Source organism: Rhodofomes roseus, assembly GCF_022264815.1.
Source record: "Rhodofomes roseus strain CIRM-BRFM 1785 chromosome Unknown C8Q71scaffold_14, whole genome shotgun sequence".
NCBI lineage: Eukaryota > Fungi > Basidiomycota > Agaricomycetes > Polyporales > Fomitopsidaceae > Rhodofomes > Rhodofomes roseus.
This window is the reverse complement of record NW_025952970.1, coordinates 798471-826462: the sequence shown is the minus strand read 5'-3', so window position 1 is coordinate 826462 and position 27992 is coordinate 798471. Positions and strand designations below refer to the sequence as shown.

Genomic DNA, 27992 nt, shown 5'->3' with positions numbered 1-27992 from the left:
CCGACGAAGAGGCTTCGCCAAGCCGATCGCGAACTGAAGCAGTTCGATCTTGCTTGACGTGAGTGCGCACTTTTCCGCCCACTCGTGGTCTAGGACTCCTTCACGGAGCGAGGCGTCGTGCAATACCGCGAAACAGTCCAGGGGCTGTACGGCGACGCGAGTTAGCTGCCGTGCGTGCCTTAGCGCTGGCGGACGGCTACTGATGGCGGGCGCGGCCCAGAAGGGGAAGGTGTTCCACGATCGTCTTTGGGTTCATAGGGCGCAAAGACCCAGTCTCGCGATGCCTGTGCCATATCTTCTCTGCGTGCACCTTTGATTCCCGGCTCTTTCGCTGTTGCTTACCACATGTTGATGCTTGACAGATTATTGCAGCGATCCTGCTACCTGGACGACTCGCAGCGCCACATTTCGCTGCCAGGAACCAAAGTGAGTGCACACGTCTACTGGAACCCGACGTGTAGGTCCGCCTGTCGGCGGACCGGTCGTCGCATGTACCTCGGTCCCGCTGACGCTGATAATTTTCGTAGGCGGGGTTCTCTCGCTCGCAGCTGCTTTCCCTCTCGCTGCCTCTACGCGGCACGGCGGCCTCGCTTAGACTGGACCGGGAATTTCTCCGTTCATACTTCTTGGGTTTCTTTGTCAATTGTGTTACATAGCTGGTAAGTGCTCGGTGATGGGGGGACGCCAAGAAGTCGAGAAGCTGACATGTTGACTTTCGTTGGTGCAGCGCGCTCCCGCCTCACATACACAATGGCCTCAACACTTACTACGGAGTCTCGCTCTAGCCTGCGCCAACGTCGCCCCGCCGTGCCCCTTCTACTATCCTCCTTCCCTCTTCCGCCCTCCCACATTCCCTCCACCTCGTCCCTCGCGCCGTCCCCTTCTCCCCCCGTTAACCTCTCTGCCTCGCCGATCGCTACGCACGTCAATCCGCCACCCTCGCGTCCTCCTTCCACTCCACTCCCTCCTGTTCCCGGCCCCTCTCCCGTCTCCAAGGATGAGACCCACATATTCATTACCGCTGCGCGGTCCAGGCGTACGTCGAAGATGTCTCTGAACTCAATGTCCAGCTACTCGCGCCGTAGCTCGACCGCGAGCAGCGCGAGCGTGGGGAACAGCCTCCCGTCGCTCTCACCCTCAGTGAGCATAACACCGGGTGGGGAGTCTACGCGATCTCTCCGGTCGTACCCTTCCAATGGTTCCCTCGCCGCACCCACCTCATGGCGCGGCACCATGACGGGTGTGGACAAGTCACCCGTTCTCGACTCGAAAATCTGCGAGGAAGACCCCGCTGACCTGACACGGATGTCACTCGACGAGATTCATGCCGCCGAACTCAGTGACGACGAGAAGGGTCTCGAACGCATAGGCGAGTCTGTGCTCAAGGAGCATTCACATCGCAAACGCGGGCACCGTGCGAACGACTCCATCTCGTCCATCGACATGCGCGACCTTCCCCCGCTGAACGAGAGGGAGGACGAGATCGCGATCTCCGTGCCCAAGATCATCCCCAGTCCGAAGAAGAAGCTCCTGGACAAGAATCTCCCGCCACTGCCGACGGAGGAGCCGCGGCGCGCGGGCGCGGAGAGCCCCGACATCCTGCAGATCCTCGCAACGACGCCCCGCCCGAGACGGAAGTCGTCCGGTTGTCCCTCCCGCTCCGCCTCGCGCACGCGTGTGCGGTCGCTCCGGCGGCATGTGAGCGACGGGACAGCGCTGACGAGCAGTAGGTCTCGCAAGACGAGTGAAGGTATGCGAGGACGGCCGAGCCTGCCTATGAGATTGGGCGCTGAGGAACCTGCGGAAGACTCCTTTGTCGCAGACTACGGTTCTCCGCTGGATGCAACTGGGACACCCATTGATGTCGTGGATGTGGAGGAGGAGGAGAGGTTGGACAGAGCGTTGGATGGAGAAGGGAGTGATACAGACTCGGAAATTGACATTCATACCCCATTACCGTGCGTGATACTTCTCTCGTGTGTCGGGGGTTGTGCTGACCTTTTTACCGTCGCACAGCAATTTGATGTTGAGAGATGGCTTGCTGTCGCCTAACTCGAAGCTTCTGCCGCAGGCTCAGCCGATCGACGATCGCCCCAGTAGCCACATGAGTATCGTCTCAAATGGTGCGTTTCAAACTTGTTGCTCAGACCGAGTATGTCTCACGCGGAATTTCAGCGGGCTCTGTCATGACCAAGTCTGGCTTGTTCAAGGATGAGCGGGATACTGTTCACAGACGAGTCCGACATCGCGACGGCAAACTGCTCCGGGGCGGTATCGGCCTTACAACCGGCCTGGGTTGGAGTGATAGCGAAGATGAAGGCGCTCCGTCCCCACTCACTCGGCAGCTATCCAGCAACACCTTGGGTCGCAAGTCTCTCCCCGCCACTCTTCGCTCCTCGACTTCGACTTCCTCTTCCCTCTCCCGACATTACACCGAAATGGAAGAACGCCGTCCTCGCGCATCCCTCCCCTCTGACCTTTCTCGGAAACCCAGCATGTCTTCCATATCCGTGCCTCGTTCATCACTGTCGTCCATGCGGTCCATGCCGTCTTCCAGCAGGCTGTCAGCTCGTGGATCACATTACGACGAGATGCCCAGGGCCAAAACGCCTCTATCGGCACCACCAGGTTCGCGCGTTAGCGGCCTTCCCGCCGTGCGGAGGCTCGAGCGGTCGTCATCAGATATGGACGCTGTATACAAATCCGATCCTGCTCCCCGTGCCATGCAGAGGGCATCATCATCATCCTCCCGTACGGCTTCCATGAGAAGCACGCTCTCTCAATCAACAAGCAGTACTAGCGCCGGACAGACTGCAGCGTCGCGTTTAATTGCGCCACCGACGGCCTGGGCAGGAGGACGGCCAATAGAGGTTCCTCGACCGCTGAAGCTGCCGCAAGGGCACTCCTCCGCTGGTATCGACGACTCACGACGACGATCTGACGGAACAGACAAGTCGAGACTGTCGGCGGGTAGCAACGTCAGCGCTAGCACCAGCAGTTCCCGAAGTAGAGAGCCGACTCAAGTGCCGCCGTCTCCTGCCCTGCGAGGAGCGACAATGGCGAGGGCACCATCCGCTGGACCTGACGGGAAGGCGAAGCCGCGTACAGGCACTGGCATGGTGTACAGATCCGCGCCACACGGGACCGCGTCGCGGCCGACCATGATGCGCACCCCGAGTTCAACAAAGCTGAGGGCGGCCTACCAGACGGAGGTGGGCATCGCGACGTGATACTGCATTGGCATAGAAGATTAGAGCTCCCCTGTGTTCGATCGGCTACCTACCTACCACCATGGCGCACATGTTACCACCTACTACCCGCCATTTTACCTCCGCCCACTCTCACTCCTTGTGTCACCTACATGTAATTCGTGTATATTATTGAGCCACGCCTTCACGGATACACCTCCATTCATTGTTCAGGCTACGTTGCATTCACGATGGGTCGGAACGCTTGCATTCTTCAAGTTACGCCACGGGTTTATCTTATGTTATGATGATTGGATGGATTGGAGGCATTGGAAGTGGAATTCGACCACCCATTACGTGTTACCATACTGTATACCCTCCCATACCAGGCTGTTCAATGGTATACCAACATCCTTGGCGAGCTTGAGCGCCGTGTCGTAAGAGATCCCGCATTTGAAAGTAGGCACGCTGTCGATCTTCTCCGGCGGAGAGGTTCGCATCAACAGGCGCATCGAAGATAATTCCATCACCTATGGGCGAGTGCAAACTGAATTGAGCAACTGTTTGCGGCCGGGGACAATGTGATCAGGCTCACTTGTGCGAAGATCGCCACACGGGAGATCTCAACGTCGGTATACTCCCCAGGCACAGAGTACTGCGGCGCCGACGGCCGCGTCTCTGCGTCGTTCTCCTCGAGCAGCACCCCTAGGATGGCCAGTAGCCGGTCGAGTCCAAAGGATATGGGGCCAAGCAGCCGCTGAGGAATCTGACAGGAGAAATGGTCACCCGGCAATCGTCCGGAGGTTAAAGAGATGACTGACCTTCGTGGCAGTTCCCGCTCGACCCTTGCGCGGGCCTCCTCCCTTTCTGCGCCGTCGCTTGCGGTCTTCCGGACCTCGCCCGAACATTCGCACATCGCTCTTCGGCGGATTCGTGCTCGCCAGGAACGCCGCGACGAGGACGAACCTCGCCATCCGCGGCAGGCCATCGACGCCCCTGACGTCTGTGCCATCTGCGTGACCGGCGGCGGCCGCGCGGAAAGCGACGGGGACCTGGGAGGGGTGGATGGTGAGCAGGTTCGGGGGCGGTGTGTGGGTGCGGGCCCAGTCTGCGGCGTTGGTGAGCCGCGGGTAGAGCGCCTCGAGGGCGGCGGTCAGAGAGGGCGTGAAGAGGCGGATGAGGCGGAGGCGAGCGTCTTCTGTCGGCGCGACGAGTTCAGGGGGACCCATGTCTTCCGCGTCGGCATCGCCATCTTCGTTTCGGCTCGCGAGGTACTCCTCGTACTCGCGTAAGCGTTGCCTGTGTTCGTCTAGTATTGGCTGGATGAACCCTGGCCAGCGCGCCGCAGCGATGTAGGCGAGCTCGTGCGGGTCGTGCGTGAATGGCCCGCAGATACTGTAGACTGTTGCTACGAAGTGGACGTAGAGCGGCCGGAAGACGGGATTGTAGGTGTCGGGATCGATGTTTGAGTTGACAAGGCTCGACTCGTCCGGTGGAAAGTAGGACGCTAGCGTGTCCAGAACATCTGGCACGAGGAGTTAGAGGAGGAGGTTTAGGAATAGATGGATGACGCACCTTGCTTGGAAAGAACGGGCACGTCTATGTAGAGAGGTTCAGGCGACGCTCCCGATGGTGGACGGATGTCCTCCCAGCGAACGTCAGACACGAAAACAGTAACGATGTCAACTTGAGACTGTTGTTCAATCCGTCGACAGGAGTGCAATTATACGAGGACAAGACTCACTAGTTCAGCGAGACGCGTGAGGGGCACTATGAGCTCGGACATGTTCTCCTTGAGTCGCTCCGGACGCTCTACCGCAAGAACAAATTTACATCTCGCCCCGACTCCAGCACCATTCACGCTCGCACGGGCCTTTCCCTTGCCGTTCGACTCGCCCACCTGCGCTTCGGCGGCGATGGCTCTTAAGCCGTGTAAGAATGTATCAATACTCTCGTTCCACCTTTGCCCCTCCACGCTTGTCCCGGCCCAGTTTTCGCAGCCATCTTCCCAGTCTGGCGTGTGGTGAGAGAGAGCGTTGAGGACTGTGTCGTAGAACAGGCGCGGCGTGAAGCAGGCCACAGCGTTGGCAAACGCGTACCTGAAGCGCGTAGACTCCCCGGCAAGCTCTTCACACACCCCGCGCAAGATTCCGGATGCAATTCGAGCACAGTCTGAGTCGTATATGTATAGAAAAGATAGAGGACACGCGGTGAGTAGAGCAGTGAGCTGAGTAGCAACTCTGTCGGAGCCAGGGTGCAAAGTCTTCCTCAAGCGATTGTAGTCTTTCATCAAGAATGATGCAAGTGTTAGATGCAAGTGCAGAGTGTTTGGATAAAGAGGAGACCAAGAAGGCCCTCAGAACTTCAAGTCTGAAGGAATGCGACGACGACGACGACGACGAGGAGAGGGAGGAGGAAAGGCGAACTTGAGACAAGTTACCGGCACGTGACCGTGACTGGCCGCCACGTCCGATCTACGCGACGTGGTTGAACTTGCTATAAGTACTCATGATCACTGCTAGAATGAGCCCCACTATCTCATAAACTACATTCTCGGACATCATCACTAGTATGGATCAGGCCATTCCCTCCCGGATGCTGCAGCTGAGCTCGATTGACCTCCCGGGCACCAGTCGCCTCGCTTTCCCGTACGCGTTCAGCAAGCACTGCCAAGCAGAAGCCAGATAAGCAGAAGGTACGCGTTACGACGCTACACATTGTACTCGTAGGTTGATCTTGTTGCTCGTCCTCAGATAGTGCAAAAGTCCCCAAACTTGAAACCGCTCGACTCGCTTCCCCGTGTTCTCGTACCGAGCGGTCGGAAAGCGTGGTGGCCGCCTCGCATGCACTACGGCTAGATTGCGCCACAAGAACTCCTGCTGGATTATGCCAAGGAGCACAAGCTCCTTTTCCGTAGCCGAAGCACGCAGTTTTTACCCAGGACGTTGTCGAAAGCGCTTCATGGGATGATACGGCTCGACGGAGTGGCAGAAATCGGGATCGACTTCCTCAATATCAAAGGATCGCTCGTCCAAATGAAGGACGGCTCACTCACACTGGTCGTGTCCCTCTACACGAACTACAATCTCAAACGGGTGGACCTGCCCTCCGATGAGACGATTGAGAAGATTCGGCGACGTCTAGGCATGGAGGGGCCGCCGAAGTGGTACTTGGATTTCGAGCGGTGGTTTTGGGAGGAACGGTGAAGCGATTAGGACGGTGACGGAACATTCGGTTCATGCCTCTGTCAGTACCCGATTCCATAACTCCGTCACCTCTCGCTGATCGATGCTGCCATACAGCACGACACCACGATTAAGGATTATATACGGCTTCTATCGGACTTTGCCTCGCTCTCGTTGGACGGTGTCGCGTAGCTCTGCAACGGTGTATTATGCGTTGTATCATTACCTCATTGCCTCATTGCGATACCCTCTGTCCGTCTGTTCGAGGAGGACCCGCGGCCGTTTCATGAGTCGATGAGCAGGGTGAGCTTGAAATGTCAGCTTGGTGCATAGATTAATTAACGAGAGTCGTTCCACAGTAGCCAGGGTGAGATAGATTCGAGTACGGGTACATACGGGCTCGTACGGGTGACGAAGGAATGACCAGGAGCGCCCGTCGCCATAGTGCAGGTCGCCGCAGTGATTTCCTACCCGTGAGTCGCAGAAAAGGTGCTATTGTCTGGGTCTAAAGCTCAGTAGACTATATCACTCGCGGCCGTTCGCTGCATGTGTTCGCTCGTTGAGCTAGATGCCCATAGTTTACCAGTATGTATCTCTGCTCTTGAGACATGAGCCCTATCAGCTAATATCTTGCGTATCGTCGGGTTTGATCTACATGACACTCTACCCGGTCATCCCTCCCTGCTTAAAGGTATCCTCGTCTAGGAAGCCCCGGTCACACTCCTATCGATGATACACGCCCGGTCCAACACTGCCTAGGATGCAGGCGCCATCGCGGCCTCCCATGTTCCAAGGACGCATATACAGAGCGCATCCACACATCCGCACTTCCGAGCGACGCCGTTAGACATACGGCACAACCACTACAGCGTTCTGGCCATGGACCGCATGCTCCCCGGGCCCTAGTTATCGCCGGGCGCATGTCTGAGTCCATCGCGGGACGCCGGGCCAGCGTCGGGCTTTACGGTCTATACCCGTGGTTTCCGACATCTCCTGGAAGGTATGCCCGCGGACGGCATGGATTAACTATTGATGAGTGTGCTTCTTGCGTGTATCCACGGTCGCGCGTACCACATCTGAGCTGGTGAGTGAAGGGAATGTCAGTGGCTTCCTGTCAGGATTCTGTGGTGATTTACTTATTGGACCTCAGAGCCTGCCTCTCAGGATCAATGCGCTCGGTCACCAACCGGATACTGCATACTATCTGCGTCTCATACACATCCCGATGACTATGCGGACCTACGACGGCTTCAGACGGATCTTTCGAAGGCTGTGAGTCTGAGATTTGAACGCGCTGGACCCTTGAAACGACGTCGACTAGGTCTAATCCGTGAGCGCACACACTTCGTATAAGTAGTATCGTCATCAGTGGTCGGCAGTGACACAGGAACTGTATCATCAAGGTCCTCATCACCATGGGCGCAGCTTCAGAGTTCGCGGTGACTTACACTGCAGAAGTCTCGGGGCCGAGGTACACATCCGTGGATGACTTGCGACTCGAGGAACGAGGAATCAAGTACGTGCGCGTCCAGTATGTCGACTATGGAAACACGGTCCGTTTCCGGGTCCTCCCCGTCTCGTACTTCAAGCGCGTCTGCAAGGTCGCGCGCCCGAGCCTCATCATATCGCCGTTCGCCCTCGCATTCGTCGGTATCAGGTTCGCTGGTGGCTTTCGCCGCACCGACGACTGCCTCCATGTGATAGACCTCAACAGCTTCCGCGTATGCACGTACGCACCCGGGCATGCCGTCGTCATGACGTGGTTCCAGGAGAAGGTACCGTTACCGACCGCTGGGCTAGCGATGTCGATCTGTCCGAGGACGATGCTGCAGAAGGTCGTTGACGAAGCGCGGGCGAAGGCTGGGTTGACGTTCCTGGTCGGCTTCGAGTCCGAGTTTCTCTTGTTGAGAAAGGCATCGTCGCCGCCGGAGTTGGTGAACGACGCGGGGTGGGGGTGCTCCTTGGGATATCGCACCGGTGCCGTCGAGAGCGCCGTCCTCGATGAGATCGTCGATTGCATCGAGGGGGCCGGCGTAGAGGCGCATTACATCCATGGGGAGGCCGCGCCCGCGCAGGTATGGAGTCTCCGCTGCATACCGTGATAGATGTGATCAACTCACGAACCACTCACAGTACGAACTAGTGACGGGGCCAATGTCCCCGCTTGAGGCTGCCGACGCCTTGGTGTTCACACGTGAGACCATCTACAACATCGCGCACAAGCACGGACTTCGCGCGACGTTCGCTCCACGACTGTTGTCTGAGAGCAGTGAGTGTAGTCAACCCCTTTGCGGTGCTCTCGCCTTCGGTGCTCTTCGCCCTCTCCGTAGTCGGAGCGGCGCACATATGCATCTCTCTCTGCACTCCAGCGCACCAGTTGCGAAGCCCGACACCCGGCTAGACGCCGCATTGGCACCCGAGCTCACGCCCACCGAACGCTCGTTCCTACAAACGCTAGTGGAGCACATCGCCTCCCTCAGCGCGATCACTCTACCCACCAACGCCTCCTACGGGCGCGTCGAAGACGGCATTTTCTGGGCGGGACGTACGCGTGCTGGGGGTGGTACAACAAGGACGCCCCCGTGAGGGTGTGCGGGGATGAGGGGGCGTACCGCTTCGAGGTGAAGACGATAGATGGCACGTCGAACCCGTACATCGTGTCTGCAGGTATCTTGGCAGCTGGGTTGAAAGGCGTGCTCAGCGGGGCGGAGCTCAAGACCGGCAACTGCGCCAAGCCAGCGGCTCAGATGAGCGAGGAGGAGAGGAGGGCGGTGGGGCTGGAGAACCCCCGTCGGTTCCCGCGCATAGTTGGCGACGCGAGACAGATGCTGGACAAGGATACATACTTGAAGGAGACCCTGGGTGACGAATTCGTGGGCGTTTACCTTGGAGTAAGCAAAGCAAGTCATGTTTCTGGAAACGACAAGCTCTTCGTACTCACATCCTCTGCTATAGTTGTTAGAGGAACATATGACGCTTCCTACGGAGGAGGCGACCATTACACGCCTTATTGAGACTTTCTAGTTGGCGCTGCATGCGTCCAATGTCGATCATAAAGCTTGATGACCTGCTGGATAGTCCAGTGCCTTCGCACACTGCATGCGCATGCCAGTGGGGCGATTCGAGGCAGCGTGGCGGCACCAGTGCGCACTGCGCACGGCCACATTTGGCCAGAATTTCAGTCACACCGCGGGCAGACCAGGTTGTTCAGACTCCAAAAACGCTACGAACATCGGTCCCTCATGGGAAGCCTTTCTGAGATTTGACGGACCCAGAAAATGCTTGGAAAATGCGTGTTTTCGTCAAACATGCTGAAATTTGGCTAAAATACCTCATGTTCTGAGGATGTTCGGAGCCCAAACACCCTCAGAAAAGGTTCCCAGGGAAGACCAATCTTCGTAGGCTTTTCGGAGTTCCAAAACGCTGGTGTGGTTCCCTCGCATGCCTGCGGCACGAAGGTGCTCTAGCAGCGTGTAGCCTCTGGGCGCACAGTGATATGGGACCGCGCTGCAGATGGATATCGCGATCATTTAACATCTACAAATCAGCTGCCGGAAAGCAAGCTATCGTCTTGCGGGGGTCAAAGGATGGCTTCCGATTTCGGTAAGCCACCTTCCTCTTTCGTTTGACATCCGTTTCTCTATCTTCGCCTTCACTCTCCTCCTGCCTCGGCCGGGCACGTCAGTCAACTCTAGAAACACGCATGTCACACTGACTTCATCGGCTCGACGGTTGGCCTCACTCCTCGCATATATAAGGCGGGCCTACGTCTCCTTCCCATCCAACCCCCGTCCTTTCTCCCCATCATCACCAGACGCTGTAGATCTCTCGCGCAGATCCGCGATGTCACCACCGGAAGCTCCTGTCGGACACGGAGGAACTTTCCTCCACGCTCAGGGTGTCATGCTTACGACAGAATGCAGGTATTATCTCCTCTGTGATTACCGGCACAGTCGCACTGCGCTCATCCCGACTCCCCTACTGCCAGACAGGCGCGCGTCCTGCCAAGGTTTAGCTGCGAACGGATGAACTGTGCAGCACCTTGGCCCCAACTTGGCCGCAACGCATGTCTGGGGCATAGATCGGGTCCCTTTCACGTGCCCCGGGGTAGCGCGGGGAAAGTCGATTGGATGCGCATTAGACGTTCTCGTGTCAGGTCCTCGCGGGCGTGTGATCCCTGTGAGCAGGACGCCTGCTATTTAACCGCCTATGTCCGCCTTCGTGCCGTCCGTCGCTCGGGAAGACCCCCCTACGACGTCCTGCTCTCTCGACAACGGAATCACCCTCTCTGCCTCCATGGCCACCACTGAGTTCCACGGACCCAGCGGGCCTCTTCCTCACGTTCCCGATGATGTCACACTCGTTCAGTTCATGCTCGATTCTGATCACCCATCAAGACCGGTCAAGAGAATCCTCCAAGGGAACCCCTGGATGATCGAGGACGCGACGGGCAGGCAGATCGGCTACGGCGAGGTGCGTACTGCTGTGCAAAGCCCAGTGCTTCGGAAAGGCTCATCAGGTTCGAAGGTGCGAATGCGCACACATGGCTTGGCAAACGCGATAAGTTCGCGCTGGCGCATTGGTACGTGGGTCTTCGAACCATTGAAATCGCATCTAATTATATTGGCAGCCGAAGACGACGTAGGTACGCGTCTTGCTCTTTACAGCTAATGAAATCTCGATAGACTGGTTCTCGCGGCGCGCACACAGTAGTCTGCCAGGAGAAGCAGACCCCACTCCACAAGCCACATTCACTATGGGAAGTCGGCTACGTTGTGGAGTTGACGTGTCACCAAGCGCCATATGGCACCTGTGCGCGCACCGTCGAGGGCGGTCTATCGATATTTTACAGCATTAAGTAGCTGTAAGCCCATATGTGTACCATCCCACTGACACTCTGCAGTTTGCATATTCGGACCCAATCACGTCGGTATGTACTGGTTTGTATCTACTCCGTCTTCAGTGTGTCTGATTCTCTATCCGCAAGACTATCCGATAGCTGTCTGGTGAGTCCCATTGTACGTTTCGTGGTTCTGGCATTGGGTTACCTTTCTACACAGGGCTGTACACCGGCTCGGCGCTACCGTGACGTACGTCGATGATAATCCCGTACGAAGGGAGCTTACAACTGACTTTATCATTAGTTGCGCGAATCCGGCGTATACCGCCGGAGAATTGCAATACCAGCTGGAGACCACGAAAGCGAAAGTGCTCATTGTCCACGGTCAGAGCTATTCGGTTGCAATCGCCGCTGCGAAGGCTATAGGCTTGTCGCTCGATCGCATCGTCCTGTTCGATCCGCTGGAGAACTCGGCGTCGTCCTCGTATAAGCACTTAACCGTACACGAGCTCATCAAAGAGGGCTTGGAAAGGCCACAGAGCTATGTCGAGCGCAAGCTGAAGCGGGGAGAAGGCAGGACGAAACTTGCGTTCCTCAGTTTCTCCAGTGGAACAACGGGCAAGCCGAAGGTACATTGAGTTCATCTGAATCAGCAGTGAATTTTTGATAATCGAGTTTTGTAGGCCGTGTGCATCTCGCACTACGCACCCATTGCTAATGTCCTTCAGATGGCGCACCTCGCCAACCAACAACCGGGGCCCTGGGAGATTGTGAAGTACAGAACGGGCGGTGTTGCCATGGGAGGTATGCCTTGAGAATCACCATGTCAATTCTTCTTAGCTGATCAACCTGGATGCAGTGCTTCCGTTCTACCGTGAGTCGAACAAAACAACACACGACGTCTGAACTCACAGTGGTGTCCCAACCAGACATCTATGGGCTCGTCGTGATCATGCACTTCATGATGTTCTATGGGGTGCGTTATGTGAGTCCTTGACGCGGTATGCGGAGTACTGAGCTGCACCCGCACGTTATCAGGCCAGCCTTGTTGTTGTTCCCAGATTCAATCTACTCGATTTCTTGGGCAGCATACAGCGGCATAAGATTGGCCTCCTTCCGTAGGTTTTCTCGTCCGCGTATCGTCGGTCTTGCTTACATGAGAGCGGGTAGGGTCGTTCCGCCAATGATCGTTCTCTTGTGCAAAGTGGGTAATAATGCAACGGCGTACAGTAATGTGACTGATGAGTTCAACAATGAGCAGCATCCGGCCGTCAAGAACTACGACCTCAGCTCAGTTCATGCGATCATGAGTGGTGCTGCGCCGTTATCGCCCGAGCTCACGAACCAGCTTGCCAAGGTCCTCCCACAAGCATGCGTAGGGCAGGGATACGGTGCGCACCCCCAATTATGTGCAACACCAGCACGCTCGTGCTAACATGCGAGGCCCGGAAGGCATGACGGAGACGTGTACGACGATATCCTTCCCGCAGATCGAGCAGAAGATCTGCACGCCGGGTTCGGCAGGGAGACTCGTTCCTGGGGTCGTCGCGCGCGTTGTGAAGCCAGACGGCTCGCTCGCGGGTTTCAACGAGCCGGGCCACCTGATTGTGAAGGGCCCAGCTAATGCCCTGCGTTATCTGAACAACGAAGAAGCGTGAGTTGCGGTCACCTTGCACGCTAGTCATATTGGACTCACCTGTGGACCGGACGTAGAACGAAGGAAACGTTCGTGGACGGATGGGTACATACTGGCGACGAGGTCACCATTAATGAGACGATGGAGGTGTTCGTCGTTGATCGGATCAAGGTATGTGCATCTACGAAGACCCCCACGGATCTGCGTTGCTGAGATCTGCATGAACCGTCGTTGATGCTTGCCTCCTATAGGAACTCATCAAAGTTAAGGGCTTCCAGGGTCAGTGTGCTTATATCATAGCATTGTGAGACATAAGCATTGATGTCCGAGCAGTGGCGCCCGCCGAGCTTGAGGGCCATGTCCTGGATCATCCAGACGTATCTGACGTCTGTGTGGTCGGCCTGCCGGATGACTACAGCGGAGAGCTTCCCCTCGCTTTCGTGACACCCAGCGTCGCGGCCGCGGAACGAATGAAGAAAGATCCCGCTGAGGCGGCCAAGATTCGGACATCGATCACGAAGGTCAGTTACACCCATCTGTTCCACGATCTGAACGCTGACTTGTGGGTTGGCTTCGCAGCATGTCGCGGACGCGAAGGTGAATTACAAGCACCTGGAGGGCGGAGTGGAGTTCGTCGAGGCGATACCTAAGAACCCGAGTGGGAAGCTGCTGAGGCGGGTGTTGCGGGATCGGGCGGCCGAGTTGAGGAAGCAGGGGAAGTTGTCGAAACCGCCCAGGTCGAGGATGTAACCACCTCAAATTGATGGGGGTAGGTAGATGAAGATATTGTATTTTTTCTTTCGTGTCCGACACTGTCACGCACATTGTTGGTTGCTATCCTAAGACGAACTCTTGGGTTCGCATACATTGGCTGCCAACTTGCTCAGCTCCAATCCTACCTGTACGTCGCCTAGTCATCGTGTGTGTGACGTGACAGTACACGCGGTAGATATGCAGGTGTAGATGGCCCATGGCTAAGTATAGGGCGGAGGCGGGTGCCGTTGACTCAGTAGACTCAGCCCTAGAATGCCGCACGTACACATGGGCCGCCGGACGAAGCCGGGCGAACGGTCAATCAACGTCGACATTCGAGCGGTCTACCATACGGTACTTTCCTCCTACGGTGTCATTCGTTCAAGTTCACGACATGTCAAACATGGCTCGCTCTCCGCCGATCCGTCTTCGAATCGAGTGTCCATGTCTTCTTCATCCCTGTGCTGTCATTCTTAGTTTGTGATCATTCTAGTTCTGCCTGTACTAATAGAGAGAGCCCCTGGTCGCGCTTCCAACCTCCCCCCGTTGCCTTCTGTCTCTCGCTCACTGTTCGCTGGCATTGGATCCCCATGCTGCAGCACCTCAAATTGAGCGGTGATTCCAGACCAGTCGAGTGAGCTTGCGCAAAGAGTATCGGTTGAGTCGGCCTAAGTACTAGTACTCTGCCTACAACTTAAGGCCGCCGCCGACATCCACTGTGCCGCACTGGGACTCTTCAAACGCTAGGTCCGACGCCCGAGGTCCTACCTAAGAGTACTTGCCTTCAACACGCTCGAACTGCCTGGGCCAGGAGTTCCGGTTGGGGTTCATCAATGTATTCGCCAAGGGGCGCGTTTTCCCTCCGACAGTCGTGAAACGGGCTCAGGGGCCAACTTCCGGATTCAGTGCCAACCATACAAATTCATTTTACTTCCACAGTCAATACTCATTCAAGATCAGTCAAACCACCCTGCACTGCTTCGCAGGACGCCGAACTGAAACCTGGCGGCGGCTAAGGGGATGCGGGGAAACGCCCCGGTCATATAAATGGTGACAGCGCGTTATCGCCCACCCCAGGGATCTATCTCTTACCATGTCTCAAATCGGTATTCTCTACAAGCCTGAACAGGCTTCCAAGCCAAAATACGCGTCCGTGCATGATCTGCAGCTGGAAGAGCGAGGCATCCGCTACGTGCGTGTGCAATGGGTCGACCTGGTCAACACCGTGCGCTTCCGTATCCTCCCCGCCTCGTACTTCACCAGACTCTTCGAAACCGCGAGACCCGGAGTCTGTCTGTCGAAGGTCACGCTCGGATTGGTGGGGGTCAACATGGCGGAGGGGTTCAGCGGGACAGGCGAACACCTGTACGTGGTCGACCTCAACAGTTTCCGCCTGAGCCCCTACGCGCCCGGGCATGCGGTCCTGATGGGCTGGTTCCAGGAGAAGACGCCGCTCCCGAATGGCAGCTTGGCCACTCCACTGTGCCCGCGGACGCTGCTGAAGAACATTGTGAACGAGGCGCAGACCAATGCCGGGCTCTCCTTCCTTGCTGGGTTCGAGTCCGAGTTCATCCTTCTGAGCGCGACATCGCCGAAGCCTGTGACGCTTAATAACGCCGGCTGGTCGTGTGCAGCCAAGTTCCGCACGGGCACTGTAGAGAACACCGTGCTGCAGGAGATAGCAGACAATCTGCAGGATGCAGGACTCGAGCTGCAGATGATACACGCGGAGTCGGCTCCTGGACAGGTATTGCCTTACGATCAACTTGTCCTGGCAGCGTGCTGATAGCGATCGATAGTTCGAAGTTGTGACTGGTCCGTTGTCTCCGCTCGAGGCGGCCGATGCGGTGGTGCACACCCGGGAAACCATATACAACGTTGCTAGCAAGTACGGTCTCCGCGCGACATTCGCTCCGCGACTGCACGCTGATAATTGCGAGTCCCCGTCTAAGACACATGTTGACGAGTACTCTGACCGATGCTTTCCACAGGTGGAAACGGCGCGCATGTGCACTTCTCCGTCCACTCAAGCAGGCCTCCGACGTCCGGCACACGACGCGACGCGGCTCTCGCGCCGACACTCACCGCTACTGAGCGTTCGTTCCTCCAAGGCATCCTCGAGCACCTACCCGCACTCTGCGCGCTGACGCTCCCCACCTCGGCGTCCTACGCTCGCATGGCTGACGGGATTTGGTCCGGCGGGACTTACTCCTCGTGGGGTCTGGACAATAAAGACACGCCGATCCGGCTGTGTGGCTCGCAGGGTGCACATCATTTCGAGATGAAGACGGCTGACGGCACGTCGAACCCGTATCTCGTCCTCGCGGGAACGCTGGCCGCGGGCCTGCGCGGCGTGCTGACGGGGGCCGAGCTCAAGTCGGGTGATTGCGCGAAGCCAGTCGCGTTCATGAGCGAGGATGAGAGGAAGGCAGTCGGCTTGGAGAACCCCCTGCGGCTGCCGCGGACCGTGGGCGACGCGAGAGAGAGGTTGCAGGAAGACGAGCAACTGAGGGAGATGCTGGGCGACGAGTTCGTGACGAAGTATGTAGCTGTGAACAAGGCGCGTTGTGTCTCGTTTGTCTGGCGGGCGCTGTACTCACCCTTCTCCAGGTGTTGGAGAAGTTCTTGAAACTGCCCAGCGAAGAAGAGACGATCACGCATCTGGTGGAGTACTATTAGGAGTTCCATCCAGTGAGGTAGCCCTTCACACGTTACACTGCTAAACAACATCTGTCTTCACCAAACGGCTGTCGAAATTGGCACGAGTTAGTCGTCGCACACACTAATAGCGCTCGAACATATGCGCGAAGTTGTCGCCCTCCGTAGACTGCGTCATGACCCGCTCAAGCGACTCCAGCCAAGCTCTATGTCAACAACTGCTCATCTACGAAGAGTAAGGTCAACTCACCTCATTCGCTGACAGAAACCGAGAAACGAATTCCTCGCCCAACTTCTCCCTCAGAGCACCGTCTTCCTGTAACAACCTCCTCGCATCGCATAACGTGCGTGGCAACTGCGGATACAAGTCCAGTCCTGCCGTCCTCCTCTCTTCTGCCGTCATGGTTGCGACTGGACGTACGCAGTCCCCAAAGGTCAGTTTTGCACCGCTGAAAACACCTAGTAACCCTGCCGCCAGAACGCCAGCCAAGACCAAGTAGGGATTCGACGTCCCGTCGATAGTCCGCACTTCGATGTGATGCGCGCCTCGGTCCCCGCATAACCGCACGGGGACGTCTTTACGGCTGCTGCTCCAGCTCGCATACGCGTTGGCCGGTGGTTCGCCGTCCCGGGCGCGTTCGTACGAGGCGGCGATGGGCAGGTTGATTGCACTCAGGGCGGGGATGTGCTCGACGAGCGTTTGGAGGAAGGAGCGTCCGTGGGCGTGAGCGTAGGTGCGATTGCGGCGGCACGTTCTTGGCTCGAGGTTGCCTCGGCCTTGTTGGTATGCAGGGATATGTGCAGATGAGTGCCGACGCTGCCTGCGAAGGAGGTGAGTGACGTGGTCGATGGTGAGCAGAATGTCTGGAGACTGACGGGAATTGGTGTGCAACTTAGCTGCAAACGTCGCACGGAGCCCATGTTTGCTCGCGACGTTGTAGAACGTCTCACGCGTATGCACAAGCGTATCTGCGGCTTCCAAGGGCGTCGACGGCCCCATCACAAGCTCGTACTAGCAATCTCGGTCAGTGGTCGTGAATGGTGAAAGCCAACAATCGTGTGCAATACCTGACCCGGAGCTGCGCCCCCGTGCAGTGCTTGAACCTCGACGCCGACATCCAGCAGGTTCTCAACGATCTCCTCGAGCCCCGTCTTCTCCACAGTGCCCGACCGATGGCCCGATGAAGCTCCCCATCCCGCTCGATTTACAGGGGCGGATTGTGTTGACGCGTCTTGTAACCTGAGGAGGGTGAACTCGGTTTCGAAGCCTGCCAGGAAGGTTAGGCCTGCTTTCAACTTGGCCTCGGTTACGATGCTTTCCAGGAGCGTCCTTGGACAGAATGGGATCGTTAAGCTGCCCGTGGGTGATGCCGTTTTCATTTGGAACCAGCCCATGATTGTAGCATGTCCCGGGGCGTACGGACATGCACGGAAACTACTGAAGTCGATTGCGTACAGGCTTGCGGCCTCCGTGCTGAATGACTCCGCGATGTCGCCCTCTACTGTGCCGAGTAGAGAGAGGTCAAAGAGAACGCCTGGCCGCAACGTCTCGCATACTCGCTTGAAGTATGTGATGGGTAAAATGCGAAAGCGTACAGTGTTCGTGTAGTCAACGAATTGGACCCGGACGAACTTGATCCCGCGAGACTCGAGTCGAAGGCCGCGGACGGAGTCCTGCTTAGATGAAGGTATGCTGTCAGGCTTGTAGACAACTGCATATTCCGAGGTGATGCCCATGATGTCCAGGTGGCCCAGTTGCCTTGGATGGCTCGAATGTCTGAGAGAGCGGCACGATACTCTGATACTACCCTATGGGAGCGTCATTTGTAGGTGCAGGCAGCTGTCGCCCTCTGATGGTGTCCGATCGTTTCAGCCGTATGCTACATTGCCCGACATCGGTGCGGTGCGAAAAACACCAGCGTGCGGCACGATGGTGATGTAGTTCCGAGCTGAAACAAGAGAAACTGCACTGTATGCGCGCTCAGAGAGGGCCCTGGACAGTCCAAGTCTCGAGACGCCCGACCGGGCGGTATGTTACTCTGCGAACTGATCTATGCTTGAGTCTCAGGTAAGTACCGCCACGGTCTAGCGTGATTGCTCTGTACAAACAACAGGCCTGTAGCCCGCGTTCCAGGAGCGCATGTACGTTGCGACGACTCTGGAGAGGGATGGGGTGAAACTTCCCAACCTAGATTACTAGGGACCTATGCCAGTGGGATGGGTTAGTCGGGCGTCTTGGGGCTCCGTGCTGCCAGGGTTGCCGTCAGAGCCAGCATATGCGGCTATACTTACAATGTTGTAGCCTGTCAGATGGTGGCACAGTCTAGAGAGTCTGATGCCCATACACAGACTCCCAGTCAGACAGCTAGGTACCGGAGGATTACCTACTCAAGATTACCGCGCGAGCATCGACTGTGATTCCTTCGGTGATCGGCCATACGTATACGGTCTACGTACAACTACTAAGCTTAACAATATGAGTAAGTACTCCCATAGTAGTGGCCGGCACCCTACGCCGACTCCAAATCGCCACTGTACTGCGGAGCACACCGGTCAGTCAAGGTGACCCGGCGTTTGGCAGAAACTTAAGGGAAGCGACCTGATGTCGTCATCGTACATACGATACCTTCCCAATGAAGCAAGCTACTTTCCTCATCCGGTTGACATTCGTTTCTCTAGCTCTTTTTCACTTCCCCTCTCCCTCGGGCACTTCGGGAATTTCTAAAAATACGGAAATGTATACGGAGCAGCTCCACTATTGACCGCACTGTCCTTGTTTATAAGACGGGCGTGCGCTGCCACCGTCGCCCATATCGAAGAATCGAAAGTCCCCCGTCTTCCGAGATGCTCTGTCTACAGCTAACTTATTGGCGCCTTTTGCGAAACTCATGGATAAATTCCTTTGTATCGCATACCCACTCGAGACTATCAGTGGTTTCTGGTAAGTGGCTACTCAAGTTCTAACTTAGTGTTACTTATTGGCAGTGACCAGTGGGCTTAGCGGGTTGGCACGTGAGACGCGTCATACCTTCGTGCGCGTACAACGCGCCTCCGAGTACAGTAGCTGTGGGCCTGTGGCTGCGGGCGCTGTGCCTGTCCCACCCACTGCAACCCACCTCGGAGACAAGCTTTGTTTCGCGTGTTTCTGACTCCTCGGGTTGTTCAATACACCTAGAATGAGCAAACTGGTCCACAGGATCCAAGACAAGCTCAGAAGACCACCCGCACCGTGTATGTCCGAGTCCGCCTAGAGTCTACAATGCCTCCAGCGTGCAAGAGCTCCTCTTTCATCTTCTGGCTCGTGGTACATGTCATTGTCACTCTTTGCCTCGTCATCTACTGGTTCCCGCGAGCCAGACTCGTTGCATCCTCTTCTCATCCATTCCCCACCGCCCGATTCGGGGGCGTCGCAACATTGGCATTGACTGAGGATCCGTTCGCAGTGCCCACGCCGTCGCCCAACATGTCCCGGCCCACACACGACTCGCCAGTTGGTCCAGGTACCGCGGCTCCTGGCGAGCCATACTGGATGGAGGGGATCAAGCACCAGGGGATGGCCGCCTTCAACCCGAAGCCAGAGGCGTACCAGGTCTTCAGGAATGTGAAGGACTTTGGAGCAGTGGGCGACGGAAAGGCGGATGATACTGAGGCAATCAAGTGAGCTCGGAAACCCGCTGTCATGTATCGCTGATAGGAACTGGTGCTGGGTGCAGTGCGGCGATGTCGTACGGAGGACGGTGTGGTGGAGGGAACTGCGAGTCTTCAACTGTCACACCAGCGGTCGTGTACTTCCCGCAGGGGTGAGCCGAAGCCTTTGACAACCGGCGTCCTAACTTATGCTGTTGACCTCTAGCATATACAAGGTGTCGTCGCCGATCATGTAGGCCGCACGTCCTACCCGCATGGATTCCTACTCATATATCCACACTCGTAGTGCATACTACTACAGCCAGATCATCGGTGATGCGAGAGCACCGCCTACACTTCTCGCAGCCTCGAACTTCAGTGGGATGGCCGTCATTGATGCGGACCCGTACATCCCGGGTGGCGGGGGTGCGCAATGGTACATCAATCAGAACAACTTCTTCCGGAGTGTACGCAACTTCGTCATCGACACTCGTCGCGTGCCCGACCACGTCTCTGCTACCGGAATCCATTGGCAAGTCTCACAGGCCACTAGCCTGATGAACATTCGTTTCGTGATGAGCGACCGCAAGGGCAATGCTCATCAAGGTCTTTTACATTACTGTAATACACCTGTGGGTTGAAGATCTGACATGAGCTGTGTAGGGATCTGGATGGAGAACGGGAGCGGCGGCTTCATGGGAGGTGAGCTCATGACTTGAACTTGCGTTCTACCTATTGAGATTGACGATACGTATAGATATGGAGTTTTATGGGGGTCAGTGCCCTATGTCACAACGCCGTACATCAGTCTTATGTCTGGGGCAGGTAAATTTGGGATTTGGGTCGGCAACCAGCAGTAAGCACAATTCCAATGGTTGCGATACTGAGGCCACTATTGACCGCCTCCAGGTTCACAGTTCGAAACGTCACTATGACGAATTGCGAGACCGGTGAGGAATTTGGGTTGATGGATGCGTGCCTCTTTCATGTTGACTTGGGCTATAGCGGTCTATGGGATGTGGAATTGGGGTCAGTGAACAGTCATGGGCGTCTGTCCCGGCCGCTGATGGTACGCTCTCAGGTTGGACGTTCCAGGGCATCACAAGTACGTGGATTTGTCAAGTTCTAACGATCGCGCTACAATAACAGGATACAGTCAACAACTGCCAAGTAGGCTTCGACCTGAAAACAGGTGGAACGACGTCAGATACGCAGGTATGAAACAGCGCTCGCCATTTTCCTTCACCTCTTCATTGCCGATGCTTCATAGACAGTCGGCGGCGAAGCAATTATCGACGCCGTAGTGTCCAACACGCCCGTGTTCGTACGCTCGTCTGTGCACACCACTTCCCTAGCGGGTTCACTCGTGCTCAACAATGTCCAACTCACCAACGTGCCTATTGCCGTTGGAGTCCTCAATGGGCCCACGATTCTTCCTGGAGGAACGACGACCATCGAGAGCTGGGTACAGGGCAACGTGTACCAGGGTGCAAATGGCGCGAGACGGTTCATGCAGGGCCGTCACGAGGTGCCAACCAAAGCAAGGAGTCTGCTCAATTCAGAGGGAAAGGTTTTTGGGCGCATGCATCCGCAGTATGAAGATTATGCGCTGGACCAGTTCGTCAGCGCCAAGAACCTGGGAGCGAAGGGCGATGGACTGACAGACGACACGGAGGCGCTGCAGCGCATCTTCGGTGAGGTACGCCGCTCCCACTCAACTCATCTAGTCGTAGCGTCTGAGGATCCTGGTAGCACGCAGGAAAGAAGATCATATTCCTCGACCACGGCACGTATTATATTACCGACACTCTCCTCATTCCTGCGGGAACACATCTCGTCGGGGAGGCGTGGAGCGTCATCATGGGTGGCGGGCCCGCCTTTGCGGACGTCCGTAGTCCGCGCGTCATGGTGCGTGCGGGCGAACCAGGCTCTCAGGGCGTCTTGGAGATCTCGGACGTGGTTTTTGCCACAAGGGGTCCAGCAGCCGGCGCTATCGTGATTGAGTGGAACGTGCACTCGGACGTGCAGGGCGGGGCGGGCATGTGGGACACTCATATTCGGTGGGTTGGGTGAACCGATCCTGAGAGCTGTGCTGACCAGTCGTTCTCATGCAAATCAGGTTAGCTGGAGGTAGGTGAACCAATGTTTCCGCGAGTGCGCTGACCATATGGACGATCGAGCAGCTGCCGGAACGAGCCTTGAACGCGCACAGTGTCCTCTGCAGCCGAAGTCTGACCAGTGCTATGCAGCGTTTTTGGCGATGCACCTCACCCCACAGTCGAATGCGTACTTAGAGGCAAACACTTATACACCAGAAAACATGTTCTGTGGCTGAAGATGCTTCGCAGGGCACATGGATCTGGCTTGCGGACCACGACCTGGATGGTGACGGAAAATCTCAGATCACGGTGTACAGCGGGCGGGGTGTCTTGTCAGAGTCGCAGGGGCCTGTGTGGATGATCGGGACTGGTGAGTAGTCTGTTGGGAATTGTGTCCTGTTGTCAGCTTATCCAGATCATCACTTCATAGCTTGTAGGTCAAGCCCTTTACAGACACAGCGAGCGATGGGCTGACAACTACCTAGCTGAGCACCACACGTTGTATCAATACAGCTTCGTGGATGCGCGAGATCACTATCTTGGGCTATTGCAGACAGAATCTGTCAGTTAACCTGTCATGGTCATGTATCGCGGAAATTACTGATTGCACCTAACGACGGTGCGTTTGCATTACAGCCGTACTACCAACCGTCGCCACCGCCTCCTGCGCCATTCGTTATCGAAAGCCGCTACAAAGATCCGAGCTTCCCTCCAGGCCAATCATCAGCCTGGGCAGCCAACATACAGAACTCACACGGCATGCTGATCTTCGGTAACTAGCTCTTCACATGCCTGACTACATACACTGGTTAACAAACAGGCTAGGTGCGGGCTTGTACAGCTTCTTCAGTAGCTATGGCCAGGCCTGCCTCAAAGACTCGTCGTGCCAGAGCCAAATCCTCAACATTGACGCACAGTCGTCAGTAGATGTGTACAGCCTGTCGACAGTGGGAGTGACACACCAGTTGAGTGTGGAGGGTCGTGGGATCGTTCCTGCGTATGCGAACCAGAACGGCTTCCAGTCTACAATGACTGCTTGGACGAGGTGATATATTGGTGGTAAAAGGACTGTCTATTTGGCAATGGACTGAAGACATGTAGTTGTACTTGTAGCATTTCAGGGCATGGCTGTACACTATACTAGATTGTTGTTTGCCAGGCCCGGAGACCGGGAGAACGCGCCTGGGATGTCCCACGTGAGCGTGTCATCCCGCACTATTCAGTTCAGGTCACACCTGCTTGCAGTAGTCACTAGAGTGTAGGCTAATGTAGGCCGAGTATCATGTATGATCTGTTCTCCCGTACGTATTGATCGTCCAAGGATGTTCCCATACATGCGTAACCATAAGTGGCGGACAAACACGACGATCGACGCTTGTCTTCAACAGCCATGTCCGACATACACGCCCCCGGCGGGCCCATACCCGAGGTCCCCTACGACCTCACCGTTCCCCAATTCTTGCTCGACATAGACTGGCATCCCGCCAGGCCAGCGCTACTGTCACGCGCCCCGTGTATGATAGAGGATGCGACTGGTCGTGCGATCTCTTTTGACGAGGTGAGCAGTTACCGGAACGAGATGCTGGTGTCAACGGTTCAATTTGATTGACGATTGTATTAGGTTCGGGCACGTACGATCGCGCTCGCAAATGTATTGCATTCCCGTTTCCAAATCAGTACGTGGTTCCTTGCGTTCTGACCATGAGCCTGGTTAAGTTGCCGTAAATAGGGGACAATGACGTTGGTACGGCACTCCCTTCCAGCTAACTTCATACCATTGGGCCCCGCGCCTTCGAAATGCACGTAGGCCCAACGACATGGACTTGACTGTCAACGTGTGTCACCGAACCTTGTTCTCATATCCTTACGTAGTCTGCATCTGCACCCCGAACCACGTAGGTAAGTTGCATAACGCTTGGCATATCGAGTTGTATTTGAATCTCCGTAGACTTTCCTGTTGTCGCGCTGTACGTAATTCTCATCGCCGACTCCAACATGTGTAGCTGACCAGCGAACATGTGTAGAGCTGCACAGAAGCTTGGAGCTGTGGTCACGTATGCCGCAGCCATCTCATTGTCAGTGGCAATAACTGAATGCTCTGTTTAGGGCCTCGAACCCCGCATATACGGCCAGCGATCTCGAGTACCAGCTTAGGATCACAAATGCCAAGATCCTCATCTTACATCCCTGGAACCTGGCAGTCGGACACGCTGCGGCGAAGGCCGTAGGACTTCCCTTAGAACGGACCATATTGTTCGACGTGGCGGAGAGCAGTGAGCCATCGCAGGCATACCCTACTGTCTCCGAGCTCGTCAAGGAAGGGTCCGCGAAGCCGCAGAGCTTCACGGAACGCCGATTGGGGCCGAATGAGGGAAAGACAAAACTGGCCTATATCAACCTATCAAGTGGGACGACAGGGAAGCCTAAGGTAAGTCCGAGGCGTGTGGTAGGTGCAAGCGAAATGAACTTCGTTGTTAGGCGGTCTGCATTCCCCATAGTGCAGTGATTGCGGGCATGATCCAACAGGGTCATATGTTAGAACAAGATACCACTCCCTGGGACGACCGGAAGTACCGTCCTGGAGACCGGTGGTATGCCGGTGAGTACACCAGTTGCTAGAGAAACCCGCATTATCTGTGACCAGGCCTCTAATTCTGGGCAGCCCTGCCTTTCTTCCGTAAGTACCATGATATGTCAACGTATACGTTCGAGTGTCACATTCACGTTGTCTAGACATATACGGCCTCGTCGGCATCATGCATTTTGCACTGTTCTACGGAGTAAGGTGAAAACTCGGTTTGCATTTGAAGCATATTACTCACGTGCGCTTGGTCTTGGAATAGACGACGCTCGTGGTAGTCCCAAAGTTCAGCTTCGAGGGCATGTTGAAAAGCATACAACGCCACAAGATCAGGATGCTCCCGTGCGTGTTGTCTCTGTACCCACCAGATAATCCGCTGATAGACCGTAGAGCCGTGCCTCCGATAGTCGTCCTGCTGTGTAAGGTAAGCCCCGAGCGGTTGTTCTTTTGCGAGCTTGAATAACATACAACACCGCGTGTAGAATCCCGAAGTGAATCGGTACGACCTGTCCTCCCTGCGCCTCGTAATGTGCGGCGCCGCACCGCTCTCGGCCGAGCTCATCAACCAGCTGTCCGCCCGGCTGCCCTGGATTAGCATCGGGCAAGGATACGGTGCGGAGCTCCTCGTATATCCGTGGAACTTGTCATGCTGACTAGTTCAGGTATGACGGAGGCCGTGGGCTCGGTCTGCTTCCCGCAGCTAGAGCAGAAGATCTGTTCGCCTGGTAGCGCAGGGCGGCTCGTCCCCGGGCTCACTGCGCGCGTCGTAAGGTCGGACGGATCGCTCGCGGGATTGGGGGAGCTGGGCCAGTTGGTGATCAAGAGCGATGCGATCGCCCTGGGCTACCTGAACAACGAGGAGGCGTTAGTTCCTACAACAGTGGAAACCGCCTCGTGACGACTGACTCTTGACTGCAGCTCGAAAGAAACATTCGTTGACGGGTGCGAGATCTGTACTGCGAGGCACGCTGCGTGATCTGATAATCTCTGACATTGAAGCTGGCTCTACACCGGGGATGAAGTCTATATCAATGACAAATACGAGGTCTTCATTACTGACCGTATCAAGGTGAGCTTCTACAACATGTCAGAGACGGCATATCTCAGTCGCCCTCTCATGTCTGCAGGAGATCCTGAAAGTCAAGGGGTTCCAAGGTGAGCCGCAGGCAAACACGATCGAGCGAGCTAACATGGATTTGCTTTGGCGTGCAGTGGCACCCTCTGAGCTCGAAGGGCATCTCCTTGATCACCCTGACGTCTCCGACGTCTGTGTGGTCGGCATACCCGACGAGTACAACGGCGAGCTGCCCTTCGCGTTCGTCGTCCTCAGCGCGGAAGCGATCCAGCGCATCAAGGAGTTTCCAGCAGAGGCCGAGAGTATTAGAGCAGCGGTCATGAAGGTGCGTTCCTTCCACCCCAGTCGTGTCGCGACGTGTGCGTTGACGTTCGTTCAGCACGTCTCGGACAACAAGGTGCAGTACAAGTGGCTCGCCGGCGTCGAGTTTGTCGAGAGCGTACCGAAGAACCCTAGCGGGAAGCTGCTCCGTCGGGAGCTGCGCGACCGCGCGAAGGACATGCTGGCGAAGGGGAAGTTGCTGCTTGTGAGCACAAAGGGGAGAGTGAGACCGAAGCTATGAGACCGTGCTGTCGGACGTATGGGTTGGATGTCGATGTGATGACGCGACGGACATCCTAACGCAGCCGAGGGACACATTTAGCCTTTCAACAATGGCTGGACCTAGTAATTAAGTGGTACTCAATACAGGCGTACTCGATAACAACAGCACGGAAAGTCGGCAAGTGATGGGGACGCCAAGATACTACAAGTCAGCAAAGAAAGACGGCTCAGCGACTACCGTGTTCCGGCCTTTAGACCGCTTTTCGGCCTTCAAGGGATCATTCTCCTTTTTGCGTTTGCGTTTTTTCTCTACGATACCTTCGTCGTCGCTCGAGTCGGCACCCGCTGCGAGGGCATCAGCAGCCGGCTCGGCCTCCGCTTCTGGTGCAGGCTCCTTCCTCGGAGAAGCCGGCGGCAGTCCTGGTACAATCTCCTCTTCGCTGCTTTCCACCTCAGCGTCGCTGTCGCCTTCCTCGCTGTCCTTCTGGCTAACCTTCTCCTTCTCTTCACCCTCGCTCACGTCTTCCTCTTCATCATCCGCGAAGACCTCCTGCAAGTCTGTGAGTTTCAGCACCTCTTCATGCCCCGCACTCCCGACCCAACGTCCTTCGCCACCTCGATCCACAGCAATACGCTCGATGGGGAACTCGCCGTGGTCGGCGACGACGCCGAGGAGCTTCGTAGGGAAGAGCTGCACCGCGCGGAGGAGCCCGTCGGAGGAGCCCGTGAGGAAGGTCGTCTGCGACGGGGCGTAGGCGGCGGGGAGGGGCGCGAGTGTGTCGATGGAGTGAGGATGCCCTGGGATGCGGTCGACGCAGTCGCCCCAACCGCTGCGGCGGTTGAAGATGGAGAGTATGCCGAGTTGGGTGCCAACGGCAAACTTCTGGCCGCTGCGTGAGGGTGAGAGGGTGCATGGGAGGTAAAGGATGGACGGCGTACCCTTTTATGGGCACGATCGAAAGCAATTCGTCCTCCTGGTCCTCTGACTGCGCGATGGGTTCAGTTTTCTTTGAGCGCACGTCTATGACGGACAGCGTCCCGTCACCACTAGACATGATCAGCATTCGGATTGAAGTCGTGACCGGGGGGAGTCTACCTGGTGGAGACGAGCTGCTTGCTGTCTTCTAGCCATAGAAAATCTGAGATGAAGTCGAAGTGATGTGTGTATGTTCGTATGGAGTCTGACTTTCGTAGATCCCAGAGCTAGAACGATGTGTATTGGACGTTAGTTGGAAAACCAACGTCCAGTCCGTTGCGAACATGCCTTAATGACTCCGTCATCATCTCCAGAAGCAAGTAGATTCGGCGTGAGGCTCTTCACCCGATTGATGGCTGTGCTTGCAAATGTTCTTTGTTAGGAAACGTACGCGCGTGTATGTCTGTCACGGCTCACTCGTGAGCGTTGGACCAAGTGTCAACTATCTGGCCTGTGCCCGTATCAATTGAGCTAGACTGCAATGAGGACGCCTAATAAGTCTTGGACAATTGACGTTAGACTCACAACACCGCCTTTGCCTTTCCGGCCGCCCACAGCCTGCCACCATCTGCGGCAATTGCTAACGCCCGGCAGGACCGCTTGGATGGTCGGACAGAGAATTTTCTGTCGTGCTCGCCTTCGTCGTCGTAGCCGAAGGCCTTGATGTGGCCGGTGAGTAGGCCTAGATACACGACCGAGCTCGAGGGATGGAATATGAGGTCGAATATTTGTGTGCCAACATGGATGTCGGGCATCGCGTTAGGGGGGATGAGAGTCTTGAAGAGGCTGGGCGCTCCGCAAACCGTCACTGTACTTGGGCGCTCCGTGAGA

The 27992-nt window shown here is 56.3% G+C and overlaps 9 protein-coding genes across 9 annotated transcripts; 6 read left to right on the top strand and 3 right to left on the bottom strand.

Annotated features, from left to right (window-relative positions):
* The first annotated feature begins 322 nt into the window (after positions 1-322).
* Positions 323-3389, top strand: C8Q71DRAFT_135378 (uncharacterized protein). Its single transcript, XM_047916507.1, has 6 exons — positions 323-426; positions 528-659; positions 728-1750; positions 1808-1958; positions 2017-2123; positions 2176-3389. Exons 3-6 carry the CDS (start codon positions 751-753, stop codon positions 3228-3230), a joined length of 2313 nt encoding a protein of 770 aa, XP_047777473.1. The 5' UTR covers positions 323-426; positions 528-659; positions 728-750; the 3' UTR covers positions 3231-3389.
* A 152-nt stretch (positions 3390-3541) lies between these two features.
* C8Q71DRAFT_710722 (origin recognition complex subunit 5 C-terminus-domain-containing protein) lies at positions 3542-5478 on the bottom strand (the record flags this gene model as incomplete). The annotated part of the gene is made up of 5 exons (XM_047920764.1): positions 3542-3718; positions 3784-3954; positions 4010-4713; positions 4764-4881; positions 4933-5478. The coding sequence occupies 5 exons, from the start codon at positions 5476-5478 to the stop codon at positions 3542-3544; spliced, it is 1716 nt and encodes a 571-aa protein (XP_047777472.1).
* A 2310-nt stretch (positions 5479-7788) lies between these two features.
* Positions 7789-9397, top strand: C8Q71DRAFT_859320 (FLU1-II; the record flags this gene model as incomplete). Its single annotated transcript, XM_047927614.1, has 4 exons — positions 7789-8448; positions 8507-8918; positions 9041-9264; positions 9329-9397. The coding sequence occupies 4 exons, from the start codon at positions 7789-7791 to the stop codon at positions 9395-9397; spliced, it is 1365 nt and encodes a 454-aa protein (XP_047777471.1).
* Positions 9398-10317: 920 nt separating this feature from the next.
* Positions 10318-13886, top strand: C8Q71DRAFT_767991 (amp dependent CoA ligase). Its single transcript, XM_047924238.1, has 18 exons — positions 10318-10846; positions 10901-10955; positions 11004-11018; positions 11277-11303; positions 11361-11379; positions 11434-11463; positions 11518-11842; positions 11897-12017; positions 12073-12087; positions 12143-12189; positions 12252-12331; positions 12384-12417; positions 12475-12604; positions 12666-12867; positions 12927-13020; positions 13101-13128; positions 13183-13370; positions 13429-13886. The coding sequence occupies exons 1-18, from the start codon at positions 10583-10585 to the stop codon at positions 13597-13599; spliced, it is 1845 nt and encodes a 614-aa protein (XP_047777470.1). The 5' UTR covers positions 10318-10582; the 3' UTR covers positions 13600-13886.
* A 582-nt stretch (positions 13887-14468) lies between these two features.
* Positions 14469-16396, top strand: C8Q71DRAFT_135192 (FLU1-II). Its single transcript, XM_047916505.1, has 4 exons — positions 14469-15349; positions 15402-15537; positions 15594-16162; positions 16213-16396. Exons 1-4 carry the CDS (start codon positions 14696-14698, stop codon positions 16279-16281), a joined length of 1428 nt encoding a protein of 475 aa, XP_047777469.1. The 5' UTR covers positions 14469-14695; the 3' UTR covers positions 16282-16396.
* On the bottom strand, positions 16385-18042 carry C8Q71DRAFT_908794 (FLU1-II; the record flags this gene model as incomplete). The annotated part of the gene is made up of 4 exons (XM_047929012.1): positions 17329-18042; positions 16682-17272; positions 16511-16615; positions 16385-16453 (listed from the first exon to the last, which is right to left on the bottom strand). Exons 1-4 carry the CDS (start codon positions 17995-17997, stop codon positions 16385-16387), a joined length of 1434 nt encoding a protein of 477 aa, XP_047777468.1. The 5' UTR covers positions 17998-18042.
* Positions 18043-19332: 1290 nt separating this feature from the next.
* Positions 19333-23237, top strand: C8Q71DRAFT_767973 (exo-beta-1,3-glucanase). Its single transcript, XM_047924237.1, has 20 exons — positions 19333-19564; positions 19704-19917; positions 19974-20060; positions 20114-20140; positions 20195-20493; positions 20551-20589; positions 20645-20662; positions 20713-20743; positions 20797-20837; positions 20893-20916; positions 20969-20992; positions 21044-21102; positions 21158-21586; positions 21640-21947; positions 22007-22017; positions 22071-22183; positions 22236-22356; positions 22472-22548; positions 22623-22758; positions 22812-23237. The coding sequence occupies exons 2-20, from the start codon at positions 19724-19726 to the stop codon at positions 23033-23035; spliced, it is 2262 nt and encodes a 753-aa protein (XP_047777467.1). The 5' UTR covers positions 19333-19564; positions 19704-19723; the 3' UTR covers positions 23036-23237.
* On the top strand, positions 23238-26349 carry C8Q71DRAFT_767966 (amp dependent CoA ligase). The gene is made up of 19 exons (XM_047924236.1): positions 23238-23544; positions 23608-23662; positions 23716-23730; positions 23859-23885; positions 23935-23953; positions 24011-24040; positions 24093-24414; positions 24465-24585; positions 24649-24663; positions 24720-24766; positions 24830-24909; positions 24958-24991; positions 25050-25179; positions 25230-25431; positions 25486-25509; positions 25567-25636; positions 25695-25722; positions 25780-25967; positions 26022-26349. The coding sequence occupies exons 1-19, from the start codon at positions 23377-23379 to the stop codon at positions 26202-26204; spliced, it is 1758 nt and encodes a 585-aa protein (XP_047777466.1). The 5' UTR covers positions 23238-23376; the 3' UTR covers positions 26205-26349.
* C8Q71DRAFT_767958 (WD40 repeat-like protein) lies at positions 26350-27957 on the bottom strand. Its single transcript, XM_047924235.1, has 6 exons — positions 27687-27957; positions 27579-27632; positions 27450-27522; positions 27282-27388; positions 27125-27232; positions 26350-27075 (listed from the first exon to the last, which is right to left on the bottom strand). The coding sequence occupies exons 1-6, from the start codon at positions 27914-27916 to the stop codon at positions 26388-26390; spliced, it is 1260 nt and encodes a 419-aa protein (XP_047777465.1). The 5' UTR covers positions 27917-27957; the 3' UTR covers positions 26350-26387.
* Positions 27958-27992: the final 35 nt, after the last annotated feature.

Coding starts and splice junctions, on each gene's coding strand:
- C8Q71DRAFT_135192 (XM_047916505.1), top strand. CDS start 14,696: ATGTCTCAAATCGGTATTCTCTACAAGCCTGAACAGGCTTCCAAGCCA. Junction 15,350..15,401: donor CGGAGTCGGCTCCTGGACAG/GTATTGCCTTAC, acceptor AGCGATCGATAG/TTCGAAGTTGTGACTGGTCC. Junction 15,538..15,593: donor GCGACTGCACGCTGATAATT/GCGAGTCCCCGT, acceptor TGCTTTCCACAG/GTGGAAACGGCGCGCATGTG.
- C8Q71DRAFT_767958 (XM_047924235.1), bottom strand. CDS start 27,916: ATGCCCGACATCCATGTTGGCACACAAATATTCGACCTCATATTCCAT. Junction 27,389..27,449: donor ATGATGACGGAGTCATTAAG/GCATGTTCGCAA, acceptor ACATCGTTCTAG/CTCTGGGATCTACGAAAGTC. Junction 27,233..27,281: donor AAGCAGCTCGTCTCCACCAG/GTAGACTCCCCC, acceptor GATCATGTCTAG/TGGTGACGGGACGCTGTCCG.
- C8Q71DRAFT_135378 (XM_047916507.1), top strand. CDS start 751: ATGGCCTCAACACTTACTACGGAGTCTCGCTCTAGCCTGCGCCAACGT. Junction 1,959..2,016: donor GACATTCATACCCCATTACC/GTGCGTGATACT, acceptor ACCGTCGCACAG/CAATTTGATGTTGAGAGATG. Junction 2,124..2,175: donor CATGAGTATCGTCTCAAATG/GTGCGTTTCAAA, acceptor GCGGAATTTCAG/CGGGCTCTGTCATGACCAAG.
- C8Q71DRAFT_767991 (XM_047924238.1), top strand. CDS start 10,583: ATGTCCGCCTTCGTGCCGTCCGTCGCTCGGGAAGACCCCCCTACGACG. Junction 12,418..12,474: donor TGATCGTTCTCTTGTGCAAA/GTGGGTAATAAT, acceptor AACAATGAGCAG/CATCCGGCCGTCAAGAACTA. Junction 12,868..12,926: donor TATCTGAACAACGAAGAAGC/GTGAGTTGCGGT, acceptor GACCGGACGTAG/AACGAAGGAAACGTTCGTGG.
- C8Q71DRAFT_767966 (XM_047924236.1), top strand. CDS start 23,377: ATGTCCGACATACACGCCCCCGGCGGGCCCATACCCGAGGTCCCCTAC. Junction 24,767..24,829: donor ATTTTGCACTGTTCTACGGA/GTAAGGTGAAAA, acceptor GTCTTGGAATAG/ACGACGCTCGTGGTAGTCCC. Junction 25,180..25,229: donor TAGCATCGGGCAAGGATACG/GTGCGGAGCTCC, acceptor TGACTAGTTCAG/GTATGACGGAGGCCGTGGGC.
- C8Q71DRAFT_767973 (XM_047924237.1), top strand. CDS start 19,724: ATGTCCCGGCCCACACACGACTCGCCAGTTGGTCCAGGTACCGCGGCT. Junction 20,141..20,194: donor AAGGTGTCGTCGCCGATCAT/GTAGGCCGCACG, acceptor CCACACTCGTAG/TGCATACTACTACAGCCAGA. Junction 20,993..21,043: donor GACGTTCCAGGGCATCACAA/GTACGTGGATTT, acceptor AACAGGATACAG/TCAACAACTGCCAAGTAGGC.